The sequence below is a fragment of the Nerophis lumbriciformis genome, linkage group LG03 (assembly GCF_033978685.3).
Source record: "Nerophis lumbriciformis linkage group LG03, RoL_Nlum_v2.1, whole genome shotgun sequence".
Lineage (NCBI taxonomy): Eukaryota > Metazoa > Chordata > Actinopteri > Syngnathiformes > Syngnathidae > Nerophis > Nerophis lumbriciformis.
In genome coordinates, this window is record NC_084550.2 from 32,030,904 (window position 1) to 32,052,495 (window position 21,592).

General features: G+C 41.9%; 1 protein-coding gene across 1 annotated transcript; it reads right to left on the reverse strand.

Annotated features, from left to right (window-relative positions):
• Positions 1–5,487: 5,487 nt before the first annotated feature.
• Positions 5,488–21,221, reverse strand: igfn1.3 (immunoglobulin like and fibronectin type III domain containing 1, tandem duplicate 3). The gene is made up of 21 exons (XM_061928895.1): positions 21,092–21,221; positions 20,870–21,006; positions 16,712–16,811; positions 16,146–16,191; positions 15,887–16,070; positions 15,675–15,788; positions 15,440–15,602; positions 15,084–15,356; positions 14,879–15,018; positions 14,215–14,263; positions 14,019–14,143; positions 13,799–13,940; positions 13,442–13,735; positions 12,824–13,003; positions 12,625–12,753; positions 12,234–12,542; positions 12,087–12,172; positions 11,818–12,010; positions 9,940–10,236; positions 5,719–6,045; positions 5,488–5,646 (listed from the first exon to the last, which is right to left on the reverse strand). Exons 1-21 carry the CDS (start codon positions 21,219–21,221, stop codon positions 5,627–5,629), a joined length of 3,438 nt encoding a protein of 1,145 aa, XP_061784879.1. The 3' UTR covers positions 5,488–5,626.
• Positions 21,222–21,592: the final 371 nt, after the last annotated feature.

Here is a 21,592-nt window from a genome sequence, read left to right on the forward strand (position 1 = left end):
ATATGGCTTGAAAAGGATTTGCAAATCATTGTATTCCGTTTATATTTACATCTAACACAATTTCCCAACTCATATACGGGGTTTGTAGTAGGCTGATATAGACACTTACATCAAGTGTTGCCTTCATTATAACACTTATATAAGACTTTTAAAGTCATTTTGATAGTAGGCTAATACAACTAATATAGACACTTACATCATGTGTTGCCTTCATTATAACACGTATATAAGATTTTTAAAGTCATTTTGATAGTAGGCTAATATAGACACTTACATCATGTGTTGCCTTCATTATAACACTTATATAAGACTTTTAAAGTCATTTTGATAGTAGGCTAATACAACTAATATAGACACTTACATCATGTGTTGCCTTCATTATAACACGTATATAAGACTTTTAAAGTCATTTTGATAGTAGGCTAATATAGACACTTACATCATTGTTGTCTTCATTATAACACTTATATAAGACTTTTAAAGTCCTTTTGATAGTAGGCTAATAAAGCTACTATAGACACTTACATCATGTGTTGTCTTCATTATAACACTTATATAATAATTATAATAATTATTATTATTATTATTTTTATAACACTGATATAAGACTTTTAAAGTCATTTTGATAGTAGGCTAATGTAACTAATATAGACACTTACATCATCTTCATTATAACACTTATATAAGATTTTTAAAGTCACTTTGATAGTAGGCTAATATAGACACTAACATCATGTGTTGTCTTCATTATAACACATATAAGACTTTTAGAGTCATTTTTGATAGTAGGCTAATATAGCTAATAAAGACACTTGCGTCATGTGTTGTCTTCAGTATAACACTTGTATAAGACTTTTAAAGTCATTTTGATAGTAGGCTAATGTAACTAATATAGACACATCATCTTCATTATAACACTTATATAAGATTTTTAAAGTCACTTTGATAGTAGGCTAATATAGACACTAACATCATGTGTTGTCTTCATTATAACACATATAAGACTTTTAGAGTCATTTTTGATAGTAGGCTAATATAGCTAATATAGACACTTGCGTCATGTGTTGTCTTCAGTATAACACTTATATAAGACTTTTAAAGTCATTTTGATACTAGGCTACTATAGCTAATATAGACACTTACATCATGTGTTGTCTTCATTATAACACTTATATATGAATTATAATAATAATAATTATTATTATTATAACACTTATACAAGACTTTTAAAGTCATTTTGATAGTAGGCTAATATAGCTAATATAGACACTTGCGTCATGTGTTGTCTTCATTATAACACTTATATAAGACTTTTAAAGTCACTTTGATAGTAGGCTAATATAGACACTTACATCATGTGTTGTCTTCATTATAACACTTATATAAGACTTTTAGAGTCATTTTTGATAGTAGGCTAATATAGACACTTGCGTCATGTGTTGTCTTCATTATAACACTTATATAAGACTTTTAAAGTCATTTTGATAGTAGGCTAATATAGACACTTACATCATGTGTTGTTTTCACTATAACACTTATATAAGACTTTTACATTAATTTTGATAGTAGGCTATTATAAATAATATAGACACTTACATCATGTGTTGCCTTCATTATATCACTTATATAGAACTTTTAAAGTCATTTTGATAGTAGGCTAATATAGACACTTACATCATGTGTTGTCTTCATTATAACACTTATACAAGTCTTTTAAAGTCATTTTGATAGTAGGCTAATATAGACACTTACATCATGTGTTGTCTTCATTATAACACTTATATAAGTCTTTTAAAGTCATTTTGATAGTAGGCTAATATAGACACTTACATCATGTGTTGTTTTCATTATAACACTTATATAAGACTTTTAAATTAATTTTGATAGTAGGCTATTATAAATAATATAGACACTTACATCATGTGTTGCCTTCATTATAACACTTATATAGGACTTTTAAAATCATTTTGATAGTAGGCTAATATAGACACTTACATCATGTGTTGTCTTCATTATAACACTTATATAAGTCTTTTAAAGTCATTTTGATAGTAGGCTTATATAGACACTTACATCATGTGTTGTCTTCATTATAACACTTATATAAGACTTTTAAAGTCATTTTGATAGTTGGCTAATATAGCTAATATAGACACTTACATCATGTGTTGTTTTCATTATAACACTTATATGAGACTTTTAAATTAATTTTGATAGTAGGCTATTATAAATAATATAGACACTTACATCATGTGTTGCCTTCATTATAACACTTATATAATACTTTTAAAGTCATTTTGATAGTAGGCTAATATTACATCATGTGTTGCCTTCAATATAACACTTATATACGGCTTTTCATTTTTTGCGGCTCCAGACAGATTTGTTTTTCGTATTTTTGGTCCAATATGGCTCTTTCAACATTTCCGGTTGCTGACCCCTGGCCCGTATGGACCACAGCAGATCATTTTGGTGAGTGGTTAAGAAACATCAGGTCAAACAAAGTAAGAAGTACGGCCTAATTAGGTCAAATGTTCTCATCCCTTCATGGGCGGGAGCAACAAGAAGATGACCGAAGAGGAAAGTAAGGACTGTTTTGCACATGACCGACTCCTGGGTATGACTCTTCACCGGCTCGTAAATATCTCCACAATGACACGTCCTGCCAGAGACTTGAGAGTGGAACAGGTGTGCTTGTCCAACGTGACTGATCTTAGCTCGCACCGGAGAGAAGGTAAACAAGTGCGACACCTTCCCACGATGATGCGTCTGCTGGGGGTATTTTCTCACAGTCACGAGTCGCACTCCCGTTCTTCACGGAGACCGAGCCAAAACCTGATTATTGTGGTGGCAGCTCCGCCCACTGTGAGCACGGTGGTGTATTTCAAGCCGCGTAATAAAAGCCGTGAAGAGAAGACGTGACTGTTGTCAGGCATGAGTAGCCCGTCCCAGAGGCCGGGTCATAGAAGGCATCCATTGTGACTGAGGGGTCATGGGAGTCTGGTACTTGGGATCTATGACGACATGTTACGTAACCCAACACAGTGTGGCCTAGAAAACCATGGCACTGTTTGTATGAGAGCCTTTTTATTGTCATTAAACATGTCAACATTGGTATGTTAGCGTCCCTACTCCCGGCAGTCTTGTCCCCTTTGCTAGAGATCTCACTGGGACAAAACACAGATGAAGGATAAATACATTTAAAATACAGAAATTAAATTCAAACCATAAAAGCAGTGAAGTTGTCACGTTGTGTAAATGGTAAACAAAAAGAGAATACAACAAATCCTTTTCAACTTATATTCAATTGAATAGACTGCTAATGCTAACAACGCTAGCTTGACTACATTACGATGGCATGTATGAAAACACTCCTACAGACATCCCACATGGGACACTTTAGTAAGTAAGAATAGTTTTAGTTATATTGTAAAACTTACAAACGTTGATTGGAGTGATGAATGAAGAATACATACAAGTAGAAACGCTATGGACAACTAGAAGATGGAACCACACTTCTACTTCCGATTGAAGGCACAAAATAGAGGGATACACTGTAGACGCTCACACGCAGTGAGCAAACTCGTCCAAAAGATGGCGCCACAGCATAAACAATCAAACACCTTTTTAGTGTTTTTGCTGGAGTTTAATGAAAACTATTTTCATGAAGAGTGTTAGCAAAGAAATATCCATAAATAAGCATCAATTTGTGTGTTAAATAAATATTCTTTGGTATATATTTGTGATAACACAAAATGTAAATTATGTATATATGACTTGTTTTATTTTATTGTGTATTTTTTTTCTCTACAATGCTGATAATCACCAATTCAAATAAACATATATTTTTAAATTAGCATCTAGCCCACAGTGTTGCAGTGTTAGCATGGCAGTTAGATATCAGGTTCAGAATACATGTAAAGATAGCTCAATAAAAACAAATAATGTATTTACATTTCCTCATACACACTTCACCCAACTAGAATACATATTGTGAAACAGCGTCATTGCAGTACAAATGTACGTTAAGAACTATTCTGACATGTTTGTTATTACCCAAAGATGAGTAGATGTAGCATGGATACATTAAGTGGAAATCTTCAATTATACAAAAGCAGTGAAGTTGTCACGTTGTGTAAATGGTAAATAAAAAGAGAATACAACAAATCCTTTTCAACTTATATTCAATTGAATAGACTGCAAAGACAAGATATTTCATGTTCACACTGAGAAACTTTGGTTTTTTTTGCAAATATTAGCTCATTTGGAATTTGATGCCTGCAACATGTTTCCAAAAAGCTGGCAAAAGTGGCAAAAAAGAGTGAGAAAGTTGAGGTATGCTCATCAAAGACTTATTTGGAACATCCCACAGGTGAACAGGCTAATTGGGAACAGGTGGGTGCCATGATTGGGTATAAAAGCAGCTTCCATGAAATGCTCAGTCATTCACAAACAAGGACGGGGCGAGGGTCACCACTTTGTCAACAAATGCCTGAGCAAATTGTTTAAGAACAACATTTCTCAACAAGGAATTTAGGGATTTCACCATCTACGCTCCGTAATATCATCAAAAGGTTCAGAGAATCTGGAGAAATCACTGCACGTAAGCAGCTAAGCCAGTGTGTAAGGGATATCACCACATGGGCTCAGGAACACTTCAGAAACCCACTGCCAGTAACTACAGTTGGTCGCTACATCTGTAAGTGCAAGTTAAAACTCTACTATGCAAAGCCAAGGCCATTTATCAACAACACCCAGAAACGCTTCGCTGGGCCCGAGCTCATCTAAGATGCACTGATGCAAAGTGGAAAAGTGTTCTGTGGTCTGTCGAGTCCACATTTCAAATTGTTTTTGACATCTGTGGACGTCGTGTCCTCCGGACCAAAGAGGAAAAGAACCATCCGGACTGTTCGAGGGTGAAAGTGTAAAAGGCAGCATGTGTGATGGTATGGGGGTGTATTAGTGGCCAAGACATGGGTAACTTACACATCTGTGAAGGCGCCATTAATGCTGAAAGGTACATACAGCTTTTGGAGCTACATATGTTGCCATCCAAGCAACGTTATCATGGACGCCCCTGCTTATTTCAGAAAGACAATGCCAAGCCACGTGTTACAACAGCGTGGCTTCATAGTAAAAGAGTGCGGGTACTAGACTGGCCTGCCCCGTAGTCCAGACCTGTCTCCCATTGAAAATGTGTGAAGGCTAAAATATGAGACTGTTGAACAACTTAAGCTGTACATCAAGCAAGAATGGGAAATAATTCCACTTCAAAAATGTGTCTCCTCAGTTCCCAAACCTTTACTGAGTGTTGTTAAAAGGAAAGGCCATGTAACACACTGGTAAAAAAGCCTTTTTTTGCAATGTGTTGCAAAAAAACAAAGTTTCTCAGAGTGAACAGGAAATATCTTGTCTTTGCAGTCTATTCAATTGAATATAAGTTGAAAAGGATTTGTTGTATTCTCTTTTTATTTACCATTTACACAACGTGACAACTTCACTGCTTTTGGCAACTGTAATTATTTACTCATTACAAATCATTTCAATGAGCAAAAAGCATGGCAATACTTTGTCACTTAATTTATTGTTTGTCGTCGTTCTTAAAGCAGCAGGAGTCGTTGGTTGTTCACGAGCCCGCCACCGACTCTGAAAATGGCAAAGAAAAGCAAAAGAGGGTTTAAATATGTCAAAGCAAATGTAGGTTTTTTGTCTATTTACCTTTGACAACAAGTTTGGTTGAGCACTCCACTCTTCCCAGCGAGTTCTCTGCAACAACCGTGTAGTCCCCGTGGTCCCTGGGCCCCACCTTGAGTATGGCCATGGAGCACACCCCGCACGTGTTGGTGATGTAGTAGTTAGCGTTGGTGTTGAGGCTGACGTTGTTTCTGTACCAAGTGATGTAAGGTTTGGGGTTTCCCGTCACAGCGCAGCTCATGTAGCACTCGTAGCTCTCGGGAGCGTTATGCATTTTAAGTGGGACAGAGAAGGCGGGTGGTGCATCAAAGCGGCAGTCCTTGGAGTCCGGAAGGTTCAAAGAAAATGACTCTAGAATGCAAGTTGTGTGAGAGTTGTTAAAATGGATACAATAACAGTAATACAAATACAGTTAATTTTGACAGCCCTCAATATAATAAAACAATAATTAAAAACTAGAAAATTCTCGTAGAAATTTTGATGGGCCTGCTATCCGTGCCGTGGACCTCTGGCCGGGTTCCTCAGAAGCCACCGTACTTTCAAGATGGTGCCGAGTGTCCAAATCCGTGAGTTTTTGGTGTAACTGTACAAAATAAGCTACAGAGCTAGCCTAAAACGTTAGCATGCACACATTAAATTGCTAACACATAGCATGTGTACTAACGATGGCATGCTAACAGTTAGCATGTCTGACATATCAAGTAACACGGCTGTATGGCTGTGGAAGTAGAGAAAAAAGTGAAAACTGCAAAAAAAAAATAGCATGCTAATATAAGCTTGCTAGCATGCTAACAGTTAACACGTGTCACATACCAAGTCATTTGACTCTGGGGTAAACAGATGTAAATTTAGCTAAAGAAATATCATGCTTATGTTCGCATGCTAGCAAGCTAACGTTAGCATGCTATCAGTTAGCATGTGTCACATACCAAGTTATATGACTGTAAGGTGTATGGCTGTGAAATTAGAGAAAAACATGTAAAGTTAGCTAAAAAGTTAGCATGTTAATGTAAGTACGCTAGCATGCTAAAATTAGCATGCTAGCAGTTAACAAGTGTCACATACCAAGTTATATGACTTTGGGGTAAACAGCAGCAAAAATAGATACAAAATCTAGCACTTTTCTGTTAGCATGCTAACATTAACATGCTAACTGTTAGCATGTTTCACATACAAGTTATATGACCTTAAGGTGTATGGCAGCGGAATTAGAGAAAAAAAAAGTGTACAATTTGAAAACACCTTAAAGTTAGCGTGTTAGCATGCTAATGTTAGCACGCTAACATTTTACAAGTGTCACATTCGAAGTTATATGACTCTAAGGTGTATGGCTGCGGAATTAGAGAAAAAAAGACAAATATTAGCTGGAAAAGATGTCATGCTAATATTAGCATATTTGCATGCTAATTTTAAGAAGCTAGCACATGACTGGGTAAGAAGAAATAGCAAAATGCAGTATTTGTTGGTGTACACATAGAAAGTAGCAAAAAAGCTAGCATAAAACGCTAGCATGCTAATATAAGAGACGCTAGCAAAAAAATGTTGTCGCAAGAGAAACGTGCGGAACTTTCATAATAAAAGTTGAAGTATGAGTAATAATAATATGGGCCTGCTGCATTGCCAGCGCCCATTCACTGCTGCTTAGCTTTTGCAATGCAGCAGGCCCTTAAAAATGTGTATAGTGTAAACTTCAAAGTATATTCATGTTTGCTTTGAGACGTACTGTCCCTGCAGAATATAAACTGTAATAAAAATGGTTGTTAAAATGTGAGAATGTACTCACTTTTGCGAGATACTTTATACAAAGTTTTCTGGTGAGTACAATACAGCAAGGGTATTTAACTAGTGCAGGGGTCGGCAACCTTTACCAGTCAAAGAGCCATTTTGACCAGCTTCACAAATTATAGAAAACAATGGGAGCCGCAAATTTTTTTTTGAAATTTTAAATGAATTAACACTGCATACAATTTTTTTGTTTTGTTTTGTGCTGTGTATAAACCAGGTGTCTCAGACACGCTGCCCACACCTTTATGTGGAATTTGAAAGCTGGTGCAGCACGCGGGTTTTAAATGAATGGCGCTTGTCAGCGTCATGCGTGCCATGATGGTACAGCATATAGCACCCACTACAGCCAGCGTGCCTGATCAGCCACACGTTGTATGGGGCTTCCGCTTACTCACGTAGGTGACAGCAAGGCATACTTGGTCAACAACCACACAGGTCACACTGACGGTGGCGGTATAAAAAAAAAAAAGTTTAACACTCTTACTAATAATGCGCCACACTGTGAACCCACACCAAACAAGAATGACAAACAAATTTCGGGAGAACATCTGCACCTTAACACAACATAAACACAACAGGACAAATACCCAGAATCCCATGCAGCCCTAACTCTTCCGGGATACATTATACACCCCCCCCCACCAAACCCCGCCCACCTCAACCGACGCACAGAGAGGGGGGAGGGGAGGGGGTTGATGTGTGAGGAAGCAGGGTTGGGGTGGGGGCGGGGTTTGGTGGTAGCAGGGGTGTATAATGTAGCCCGGAAGAGTCAGGGCTGCATGGGATTCTGGGTGTTTGTTCTGTTGTGTTTATGTTGTGTTAAGGTGCAGATGTTCTCCCGAAATGTGTTTGTCATTCTTGTTTGGTTTTGGTTCAAAGTGTGGCGCATTATTAGTAAGAGTGTTAAAGTTGTTTTATATGACCACCGTCAGTGTAACCTGTGTGGCTGTTGACCAAGTATGCCTTGCTGTCACGTACGTGTGCAAGCAGAAAATGTATATTGTATAACAATTGTTGGGCTGGCACGCTATTAATACAGATTGTAGAGGGCGCCAAATGTTGTACCATCATGGCACGCCCTTATTATAGCCTAAAGGGTGAAAATCGGTGAATGTTTATCCCGGGAGTTTTCTGCGAGAGGCACTGAAATCCGGAAGTCTCACGGGAAAATTGGGGGGTTCAGCAAGTAAGCTGCTGAGCCGCATCAGAGTGATCAAAGAGCCGCATGCGGCTCCGGAGCCGCGGGTTGCCGACCCCTGAACTAGTGGCACATGGGCCAAACCCTGGGGTTCAGTTTAAAAAATCTTGAAAGAGACCAACAGTTTTGTAACAGATTCTTGAAAACCATGAAGTACTGTCATATACCATCCATCCATCCATCTTATTTCGCTTATCTGAAGTGGAGTCGCGGGGGCAGCAGCCTAAGCAGAGAAGCCCAGACTTCCCTCTCCCCAGCCACTTAGTCTAGCTCCTCCCGGGGGCTCCAGAGGTGTTCCCAGACCAGCCGGGAGACATACTTTTCCCAACGTGTCCTGGGTCTTCCCCGGGGCCTCCTGCCGGTCGGACGTGCCCTAAACACCTCCCTAGCGAGGCGTTCAGGTGGCATCCTGACCAGATGCCCGAACCACCTCATCTGGCTCCTCTCCATGTGGAGGAGCAGCGGCTTTACTTTGAGTTCCTCCCGGATGACAGAGCTTCTCACCCTATCTCTAAGGGAGAGCCCCGCCACCCGGTGGAGGAAACTCATTTGGGCCGCTTGTACCCGTGATCTTGTCCTTTCGGTCATAACCCAAAGCTCATGACCATAGGTGAGGATGGGAACGTAGATCGACCGGTAAATTGAGAGCTTTCCCTTCCGGCTCAGCTCCTTCTTCACCACAACGAATCGATACAGCGTCCGCATTACTGAAGACGCCGCACCGATCCGCCTGTCGATCTCACCATCCACTCTTCCCTCACTCGTGAACAAGACTACGAGTTACTTGAACTTCTCCACTTGGGGCAAGATCTCTTCCCCAACCCGGAGATGGCACTCCACCCTTTTCCGGGCGAGAACCATGGACTCGGACTTAGAAGTGCTGATTCCCATCCCAGTCGCTTCACACTCGGCTGCGAACCGATCCAGTGAGAGCTGAAGATCCTGGCCAGATGAAGCCATCAGGACCACATCATCTGCAAAAAGCAGAGATCTAATCCTGATGCCACCCAACCGGATCCCTTCAACGCCTAGAAATTCTGTCCATAAAAGTTATGAACAGAATCAGTGACTACGGGCAACGAATTACTCCTGTCCGAAGGCTGTTTTTCTCTGAATTCCGTACCTTTAAATAAGTGAATAGACAAACATCAAAATAAGACTAATAGTGAAGGTAGAAGTCTGGCCCCTGGTCCTTAAGTTTCTGTAAATGTAGTTGACTACCCATGCAATACTATAACAAAACGCCAATCAAACATTCCCACCTTTCTCTCTCTTCACCTCCCAGGTGGGCGACTCCGAGGGCTTGGAAGTGCCCATGTCGTTCTTAGCGTACACCCGGAACTTGTACTGCCTTCCAGGCATGATGTTGACCGCAGTGAACTTGTTGTTGAAGAGATGGTCAGCGACGGTTTGCCATGTCCGCTTGACAGAGTCACGCTTGCTGATGGTGTAGTGGAGCCTGTCATCTTTCTTCTCGTCCGGAGAGGCCGTCCACGCGATTGTGATGGTGCCAGACACGTTCTCTTCCAACTCCACCGGGCCTGGAGGCTTGGGGTCATCTGCAGTACAAATACACCGGGGAATAATCATGTTTATACATACAAAATCAACGTAAATGCTCTAATTACATCCTATTCAATTAACAAAGTTAGAAGCAAATACAAAAGCCAAAAGCAGTGAAGTTGTCACGTTGTGTAAATGGTAAATAAAATCCTTTTCAACTTATGTTCAATTGAATAGACTGCAAAGACAAGATATTTCATGTTCACACTGAGAAACTTCATTTTGTTTTTGCAAATAATCATGAACTTAGAATTTAATGGCGGCAACACATTGCAAAAAAGTTGTCACAGGGGCATTTTTACCAGTGTGTTAGATGGCCTTTCCTTTTAACAACACTCAGTAAAGGTTTGGGAACTGAGGAAACACATTTTTGAAGTGGAATTCTTTGTTCCGGAGAACACGACGTCCGCAGTTTCCAAAAATAATTTGAAATGTAGATTTGTCAGTCCACAGAACACTTTTCCACTTTGCATCAGTCCATCTTAGATGAGCTCGGGCCTAGCGAAGCCGTTTGCTTTTCTGGGTGTTGTTGATAAATGGCTTTGGCTTTGCATAGTAGAGTTTTAACTTGCACTTACAGATGTAGCGACCAACTGTAGTTACTGACAGTGGTTTTCTGAAGTGGATCCCATGTGGTGATATCCTTTACACACTGATGTCGCTTTTCGATGCAGTACCGCCTGAGGGACCAAAGGTCAGAGGCTTAGCCGCTTACGTGCAGTGATTTCTCCAGATTCTCTGAACCTTTTGATGATATTGCGGAGCGTAGATGGTGAAATCCCTAAATTCCTTGCAATAGCTGGTTGAGAAATTTTGTTCTTAAACAATTTGCTCAGGCATTTGTTGACAAAGTGGTGACCCTCGCCCCGTCCTTGTTTGTGAATGACTGAGCATTTCATGGAAGCTGCTTTTATACCCAATCATGGCACCCACCTGTTCCCAATTAGCCTGTTCACCTGTGGGATGTTCCAAATAAGTCTTTGATGAGCATTTTTCAACCAGTTCGAACGTTAAGTATCTTGTCTTTGTAGTCTATTTAATTGAATAGAAGTTGAAAAGGATTTGCAAATCATTGTATTCTGTTTTTATTTACCATTTACACAACGTGACAACTTCACTGCTTTTGGGGTTTGTAGTTCTCTGAATAGTGCCTGGTCAAAAACAGTGGCTTTAACCGTTGTGGCTCTTGGTAACCTCCTGGTGTAAATTGTATTTACTCCACAAGACGGCGCTTACTGCATTTGAAATATCATGAGTGGCCAGCATCCTACAGTTCTATCTAGTGCCTCTGCATGTGCTTTAAGATGCTTGTGCTTTTGAGGTCATGTTGTCAAAACTCATGCATGTTACACTTGTTTACAATGAGCACATCAGCGGTATGAATGCTGACTCAGCAGCTTGTGCCTCATTGGTTCCATGCTGCAACATACTTGTTAAACCAAGGCCAGGTGGTCCAATTCTCATGCAATTCATTTTTAAAATCAAACAATTAATTTGTTAAATGATTACCACGTCCTCTTTGCGGTTTAGGTAGCCATGGCTGTAAATGTTGGTAGTCCTCTTACCAATCAGCGTACCTGTCACTCTTATCTCAACACTGGAGGTCACCTGTCCAACCATATTCTTCAAAATAAGGGTGTAGATTCCGGTGTCCTGACGCTCGGACGAAGCGATCATTAATTGTGATGATGTGTCTGAATTGCTCACTGTCACATGCTTGGGAACAGGAAGACCGTCCTTCAGCCATGTAATGGTCGGTTTTGGAGAGCCCTGAGAACACCGAGACATGTTTTACTTAAAATGATAGTTTGTGACTTCATTTATTCATTGGGGACGCATACTGGACCTTAAAGTTGTAGTTGAGCCTTACGGAGTTCCCAGTTCTTGTAACAACAAAGTTCTTAATTTTCTTGTCAGTAAAATGAGGTCTCACTGTATGAGAAAAAATAAATCCGGGTTACAAAACAAATCTTGTTCAATTTCACGCACTCACCTGGGGGTGGCATTGCAATTATGTGGTTGTCCAACTCTTGAGGTTCACTGTCTCCACCTTCGTTGGTGGCGACAACTCTCACCCAGTACATGGCCATGGACTTGAGGCCCATGATGGTGAAAGAGTTCACGATTATTGCACTGGAGTTACAGCGACCCCATTCTGGGTTGTCCGCTGTCCTCAGCTCCACAAAATACCCTTTGGCCTCATCCTGGACCCCTTCTTTTTCCTTAGGTTTGGTCCAGCTTAAAGATAAGGTGGTGTATGTCGAATCGGTCACCTTCAAGTCCGTGACTTTTCCCGGGGGCTCTAAATGGCATCATCAAATAGTTACCCGGAGAATGGTGCAGTCATATTTCTCATTCTAATTAAATTTCGAAATACTTCTCACTCTTTGGATCTCGTGCAACAACAAACTCGGAAGGTGCACTTGGCTCGCCAGCACCAGAAATGTTGATAGCTGAAACGCGGAACTCGTACTCGATGCCCTCAACAACGTCTTTAACAGCATACTTTTTCTCTGTTAGTGTTAGACATGTATCAAAACTAGCAAATTATGAATGTCTATGTTAATAATTCTAGGATGTTACCTTTAATGGGTTCCTCTGGTGGGTTGACAGGGCCCCAAAGATTGCTGCCGTTCTTTCGTTTCTCCACATTGTATCCCAAAATGTTGGTTCGACCGGTATTTGAAGGCGCAGACCATGCAAGGTTGATGCAGTCTTTGAAAGCACTTATAACTTTCAGGCCAGTGGGTGGTCCAGGGTATGCTACAAACATGTTATCTTTTTAAAATAACATACCTTGTTTAAGCCAATATTTAACTTGAAATAATGTACCTTTGGTCCCTGCCTGAATATCATCAGTTTCCATCATTTCACTAATGCCTTGATCATTTTCAGCCCTGATGTGATAGCAGTACTTTCGCCCGTGATCCACATCTGTGTCCCTGTATTTTGCTTCGGGTCCCATTTTTCCCAATTTCTTCCAACTGTTCCGACCAATTTGCTGGCGTTCCAGGATGTAGTTGGTAATCGGGGAGCCTCCATTGTCTTTGGGAGGCCTCCATTTGAAATCGATGCAGGATGCCGAGCTTTCAATTATGTCTACAGGGCCCAGGGGTGGTGTTGGCCTGTCTGTAAGCAAATAAAAGAACATGAAATGTTGTAGATATCAAGTGTTGTCCATAGAATATTGTTCATACAAACCTAATACAATGAGCTGGGTAATTGCCTCTGCTGTTCCAAATTCATTCTTAATCTTCATCTTTATTTCTCCCCTGGTCTTGCGGTTGCACTTCAGAAGCAGCAGGCGACTGTGCGAGCCAGACTTTTCAATTCTGAGGTGGGGGTCCTCCAGCAGCTCTTCATCTTCGTTGTACCACTGGATCTTCAAGGGTTTGCGGCCCACAAAGGTCAGCTTGAAGGCTGCGTCTTTACCAGTTTTTACGACAACCGGTTTCATGAAGTGGGCCAGATCATCCTGGTTGAGTCTTGGAGGATCTGGTGAAGAGACACTGTTTTCATCATTCGGCCTGTCAATTGATTTCAACCATCCGTCAGTACCTTCTACAACCAGCATTGCTTCTGTTTTACGGCCATCAGCTTCATATCGATATTTCCCAGCGTCCTCTTCCTTGCAGTTTTTTAACACTAGCTTGCGATAAGTCCCATCGTTAACAAAGCACATCTCTTCAGTGGCTGTCACCTGACAAACATACAGCAAACTCACATTGAAGCCATCAACAGTTTCTTCTGTTCCCATCAAAGCTTGTGTGCTCCTCACCTCTCTTCCATCTTTGTACCAGACCCCTTCACAGTCTTCGCTGCTCAGTCTGCAGACCAGCTCTGCCTCAGTATCAATAATTGCACTGATGTCTGAGAGACCACTGGTGAAGTAAACCCCCGGGTCTGAACGGGGTTTGTTAGATCGTCAGAAAGAAGTAGTAACATATGAAGCAAATGTAATTTTTCTTTCTTACCGATAACAGTATCAGGAACAAGCGGGCCTGCTCGCACTCTCTTCTTCTTCTTTTGAAACATCTCCTCTTCTTCTGCATCAGAGACTTGAATTGCAGTCTCAGGGTCCTCTACTTGTACCTTCTTCTTGGCTGCTACTTGTGTAGGCTCACCGTTTTCCTGTTCCTCTTCCTCTTCAAAATCCTCTTCTTCTTCCTCCTCCTCCTCCTCGTCTTCTTCCTCTTCTTCCTCCTCCTTCTCCTCATCTTTTTCCTCTTCTTCCTCCTCCTTCTCCTCGTCTTTTTCCTCTTCTTCCTCCTCCTTCAGTTCGACTTTCTCTTCTTCAACTTGTTCATTTTTCATCACACCTGATTCTGTGGTGGCCGTTGTGTCATCTTTTTCTTTTGTCTCAGCTTTTTCCACCTTCTTTACCTTTGCTTTGTCCTTTAGGTTTTTCTTGGCTTTGGGCTTTGCTTTGGCTTTAGCTTCTGTTTCAGCTTTCGAGCTCGCCTTTTGTTGTGCCGTAGCTTTAATCTCTGTTTCAGCTTTAGAGTTAGCTTTTTGTTGGGCCGTAGCTTTAATCTCTGTTTCAGCTTTAGAGTTAGCCTGTGCTACGGCTTTACTTTCAGCTTTAGCCTCAGCTCTTTCAGTTGCAGCTGCCGCGGCTGTTTCCGCCTCCGCCTTCGCCTTCGCAATCAACTCGCCTCTCTCCTTTTGTAACTTGGCCTGTTGCTCCTCTGCGATCTTCAACACCTCTTCTCCACCACCACCTGCTCGCGTTGTTTTGCGTGCTTTCTTCTTTCCGCGAGAGTTTGGATCATTGTCAGCTGATACACAAAAGAGACGTTAGCTCTGCTTCCTCCAGCATTTTGAATATATTTCTTTCATTTACCTTCCACTATGAGCCAGGCGCTGCAGGATTTAAGTCCAATATCAGCTGCATAAATTCCTTTATCAAATACCAGGCAGTCCTTCACCACCAGAGTATGAATCAGCATATCCTCTGACACAGTGATATCATATTTGTCTCCTTGCTCCAGTGAAATATTCTTTCCCTTCCAGTTCATTTTTTTTATGGGTTGCGAAACGACACACTGAAACACGGCATCTTCCCTTTCTTCTGCTTTGACATCCTGAATCTTCACCAGAAAGTCTACACTGGGAACTAAATCAAGATGGCAGCTTGTTTGAGCATCACAGGTAATTATTCAAACTGGAATACTAGATTTAATTGAGACAGCATCTCACCTTTCAAGTCAGTCGAGAAGATCTTAACTCCGTCAACCTCCACTTGGTACAATCCGGCATCTTCTTGGCTAACGCCATTGATGCTAAACACAAACCTCTTCCCCACTTGCCTCAAGGCGTGCTTGTCCTCTGTTTCAACGTCAAAAGGAACCATAACACCGTCCTGTACGAAAACATGTGTTTTTGCCACACTTTCTCATTTTTTCTTTAGAAAACGTAGCATAAAGCATCTGACCTTAAACAAGAAGATTCTGCTTGCAGCGTCCCTGAGTGACATTTCAAGTTCAAACTCTGCTTCACCGTTGGCTTTCATCTCAATGGGCTTCAGGTTACACAATCTCTCAACAACCTGTTTGTTGAATCACAAACAGGACACAAACATGCTCTTGTATGAAAACTTTTCTTATTGGCGCTCTGCTCACCAGTCAAAGATGCATAAAAACTCACCTTTTCTTGCTCATGTTCCCTTTCCAGCTTCTTCTCGTTCAGTTTCTTCAGCATCCAGCGGAAATCTGTTACCCCGTACTCCCGGCAGATTTTTTCGTAGTTTTTTTTATCAGCACTCATCAAAAGTTCCCAAAATCTGTCATCGACAACTCGTTTGACTTCTGCTTTTGGTTCATTGTCAACCCTACAGGAAGAAGTTCATACATCATCCTGAATGCCATCAACGTTACATTTGCCCATTGATATTCTGCCCTCCTACTTGTTTTTTAAGGCTTTTCTCAAATCTTCAGGTGTTTCCCGTATAGCTACAATTGCAAAGGGAGTGTAACATTGGTTAGTACTATGTACTTCTGTCTTTGCAAGTCACACGGTATGTGGAGTGTACCTGTTCTTGATTGCTGCAGGGCTCGGCTCTTTTTGTACCCAACTACAGAGTAAGACATTAAGAGGAGAATGTAGTGATTGACTTTGATTAGTCTATTTTAGGGCTGCAACTAACAACTAATTTGATAATTGATTAATATGTCGATTATTCGACTAATCGATTAATAATCGGATACAAGAGACAAACTACATTTTTATCCTTTCCAGTATTTTATTGGAAAAAAAACAGCATACTGGCACCATACTTATTTTGATTATTGTTTCTCAGCTGTTTGTAAATGTTGTAGTTTATAAATAAAGATTTATAAAAAATTTTTAAAGTAGCCTCTGCGCACAGATCCAACGAATCGATGACTAAATTAATCGCCAACTATTTTTATAATCGATTTTAATCGATGTAATCGATTAGTTGTTGCAGCCCTAGTCTATTTACCGACTCACCCTCAATGACATTTAGAGCAGCAGTGACGATGGCTTTTCCATACTCGTTGGTAGCGAAACACTTGTAGGTGTCAGCATGATCCCCTGATATATCTGGAATCTATAATGATACATAGTCAATATGAGACTACAGTTATCCACAATATCAACTTGGCAACAAAAAAAATTGAGTCAGAGTACCGTATTTTCCAGGCTATAAGGCGCATTTAAAATCTTTTTTTTTCCTCAAAACTCGACACTGCGCCTTTATAACCCGGTGCGCCTAATGTACGAAATAAATCTGGATTTGCTTACCGACCTCGAAGCAATTTTATTTGGTACATGGTGTAATGATAAGTGTCTGCAATATGATCCCGGAAAAGGGTGAAGTGCCATCTCCGGGTTGCGGAGGAGACCCTGCTCCAAGTGGAGGAGTTCAAGTACCTCGGAGTCTTGTTCACGAGTGAGAGAAGAGTGGATGGTGAGATCGACAGGCGGATCGGTGCAGCGTCTTCAGTAATGCGGACGCTGTATCGATCTGTTGTGGTGATGAAGGAGCTGAGCTCTCAATTTAACGGTCGATCCATCCTCACCTATGGTCATGAGCTTTGGGTTATGACCGAAAGGACAAGATCACGGGTACAAGCGGCCCAAATGAGTTTCCTCCGCCGGGTGGCGGGTCTCTCCCTTAGAGATATGGTGAGGAGCTCTGTCATCCGGGAGAAGCTCAAAGTAAAGCCGCTGCTCCTCCACATGGAGAGGAGCCAGATGAGGTGGTTCGGGCATCTGGTCAGGATGCCACCCGGGTTTAGGGCATGTCCGACCGGTAGGAGGCTACGAGGAAGACCCAGGATACGTTGGGAAGACTATGTCTCCCGGCTGGCCTGGGAACGCCTCGGGATCTCCCGGGAAGAGCTGGACGAAGTGGCTGGGGAGAGGAAAGTCTGGGCTTCCCTGCTTAGGCTACTGCCCCCGCGACCCGACCTCGGAAAAGCGGAAAAAGATGGATGGATGGATGCAATATGATGGCAGTCACACATAAGAAATACATGTAGACTGCAATATGACACCAGTAAACAACACCAAAACTTTAAATGTTCCATGCACCGTGTCGGCCCACCGTGTCGGCCCATTACGGCTACCGGAGTCAGAGATATAAGTATTACTATGGTGTGTGTATCAGGACCGCAAAATGGCACCCATTAGCAGACATGTTATCTGCCGTTTTGTTTCACAATATTATGCAAAAACAAGTTTTCTTACCTTCTGGTACCTGATGTGTATTTGGTATCTGCATTAGTCCGCCACTGTTCTTTTTCTCTACCTTCTTATGTGGCATTTATCCTCCGCTGTTGCCATTTCTAATATAAAGTAGTGTAAAGTTCTTACTTATATCTGTCAGTAAACTCACCATGAAAGCACTAAAACATACCGGTGTAGTGACTTTACATTATTCACCCAAGGAACTTTAGTTATTAGATAGTTCCGGTCGGAGGGTTTTTCACGGGACACATTTCGGGTGTTGTTGTTGCACTAGTGAGCCACGGATAGGGATGATGTTCGAAACCGGTTCTCCCGGTTTGATAAGAAAAGAACCGATTCCATGGACTCAAATCCCTTTTTGAGAACCGCTTCCCGTTATCGAGGCCACTATAGTAAAGAAAAAGAGTTGGTTCTTTATTCGAATCCCTGGGAACGAATCCCGTCCCACAGGTAATGCCCTGTGGCACGTCCCAGGAAATGACATAGCTCAGTCGTTAGGCGGCAGATACAGAAAGCAGCAACGACAAAATGGACCGGAAAAAAACGCCTCAAGGCATGGCTTCATTTTACAAAAAAATACGAGGAAGAAACGGCTATCTGCAATTATTGCCAGGCTTTGCTCTCATGTAAGGGGGGAAGTACAACAAGCATGTTGAAACATGTTCAGGCTGCACATAACCTGAAGGTTAGAGAAAGGTGTCGTGGAGAAGCAGCGACGAAGCCGCACAAGAAATAAATAAAAAAAAATATATATATATGTTTTTATTTTTTTTATTTTATTAAATCAACATAAAAAACCCAAGATACACTTACAATTAGTGCACCAACCCAAAAAACCTCCCTCCCCCATTTACACTCATTCACACAAAAGGGTTGTTTCTTTCTGTTATTAATATTGTGGTAGGTTCCTACATTATATATCAATATATATCAATACAGTCTGCAGGGATACAGTCCATAAGCACACATGATTGTATTTTTTTTATGACAAAAAAAAAAAAATACCATACTATGGGTAACAACAGTCAATATTTATTTATTTTATTTTATTTTTTTAGGGGGGTAACAACTGTCAATGTTTTTTCTTTTTCTTTTTTCTTATAAAATAAAAGTGAGCTTTTATTAAACCAAATATTGTGTTTTTTTCCATATTCAACAACCTATCTGGATTCGATAAAAGAATCGATAAGGAATCGGTTCGATAAGAGGATTCGATAATGGGCTCGAACTCGATCATTTCTTATCAAACATCATCCCTAGCCACGGATGAGGAGATGCTGCTCCGTTATTCCATCTCCATCCATCCAGCCATCTTCTTCCGCTTATCCAAGTTCGGGTCGCGGGGGCAGCAGCCTAAGCAGGGAAGCCCAGACTTCCCTCTCCCCAGCCACTTCGTCCAGCTCTTCCTGTGGGACCCCGAGGCGTTCCCAGGCCAGCCGGGAGACATAGTCTTCCCAACGTGTCCTGGGTCTTCCCCGCGGCCTCCTACCGGTCGGACGTGCCCTAAACACCTCCCTAGGGAGGCGTTCGGGTGGCATCCTGACCAGATGCCCGAACCACCTCATCTGGCTCCTCTCGATGTGGAAGAGCAGCGGCTTTACTTTGAGCTCCTCCCGGATGGCAGAGCTTCTCACCCTATCTCTAAGGGAGAGACCCGCCACCCGGCGGAGGAAACTCATTTTGGCCGCTTGTACCCGTGATCTTGTCCTTTCGGTCATAACCCAAAGCTCATGACCATAGGTGAGGATGGGAACGTAGATCGACCGGTAAATTGAGAGCTTTGCCTTCCGGCTCAGCTCCTTCTTCACCACAACGGATCGATACAGCGTCCGCATTACTGAAGACGCCGCACCGATCCGCCTGTCGATCTCACCATCCACTCTTCCCTCACTCGTGAACAAGACTCCGAGGTACTTGAACTCCTCCACTTGGGGCAAGATCTCCTCCCCAACCCGGAGATGGCACTCCACCCTTTTCCGGGCGAGAACCATGGACTCGGACTTGGAGGTGCTGATTCTCATCCCAGTCGCTTCACACTCAGCTGCGAACCGATCCAGTGAGAGCTGAAGATCCTGGCCAGATGAAGCCATCAGGACCACATCATCTGCAAAAAGCAGAGACCTAATCCTGCAGCCACCAAACCAGATCCCCTCAACGCTTTGACTGCGCCTAGAAATTCTGTCCATAAAAGTTATGAACAGAATGGGTGACAAAGGGCAGCCTTGGCGGAGTCCAACCCTCACTGGAAACGTGTCCGACTTACTGCCGGCAATGCGGACCAAGCTCTGACACTGATCATACAGGGAGCGGACCGCCAAAATCAGACAGTCCGATACCCCATACTCTCTGAGCACTCCCCACAGGACTTCCCGAGGGACACGGTCAAATGCCTTCTCCAAGTCCACAAAACACATGTAGACTGGTTGGGCAAACTCCCATGCACCCTCAAGGACCCTGCCGAGAGTATAAAGCTGGTCCACAGTTCCACGACCAGGACGAAAACCACACTGTTCCGTTATTGATTGAAGTAAAGTCTGAATGTCATTAAAACAGTTAGCGCCATCTTTTGACACTTCTTCCACTCTCATCCTTGCATGCTACACCGCTACAACAAGGAGAAGACACTGTCGAAGTGGAGTCACGTAATTAAGACGGCGCATCCTGAAGAGACTGTCAGAAAGCGACTTGAAGATGATGTGTAAAACATCATCTATGCAACATTTTGAGCAGAGAGCCACCATCACATGTTATGTAGACCACAAGGAAGTCTTTTACATATGACCCCTTTAATGCGCCTTAAAAACAGGTGTGGATTTTGGATGAAAAAAGACCTGAATAGACCCTCTCATCGGCAGTGCGCCTCATAATCCGGTGCGCCCTATGGTCCAGAAAATACGGTAGTTGTTATGATCTTACCTGTAGTTGGTACTCCCCAGAACTGGCGTCACGGACCATTCTATAATTGTCCTCATCCAGTTCCCCACTTTTCCTCACCCAGGTTACTGTCGGTTCGGGTATTCCAGTAACGACCGCTTTGAAAATGCCCAGCTTTCCTGCAAAGGTGCGTCGTCAATGACCGCATGGCAAACATGTTTCTGTTGCACTGCGTCACCGTCTTGAGGTGTAACATGGCCGTACCTTCTTGAATGGTCAGAGCGATGGGTTTCCTGGTGAAATCTGGTGTGCTCATGCCTGCAGGAACTTCCTCCACAAACTGAGTAATCATCACTCCGGGGACCCTCGACCTTTTCTTGATGTTGACTTCCATTGCATGGATCAAATGTCAGGAACAAATGGTTCAATATGAGTATTTGTTGAAGTGGAACTCCAGAAGTTGTACAATTCAGAACGGTTACAACACACCTTTGACATTCAAGATAGTTGGAAAGTGACTGGAAACATTGCGAGTACAAGTCGTGTTCTTCCACGACATCATAACTGATCATTGTATTGGAATGTCAACACGTTTTATTATCATTACCTCATGAGGTAATGTAATACTATTTCTACTTCTGTAATATGTTGGCTTAAATACTTACATCCAAATATCCCGTGCCGTGCAATCTATACAATTATGTGTATTAGTGTTGTCCTGATACAATATTTTGGCATCGGTACCAAAATGTATTTTGATACTTT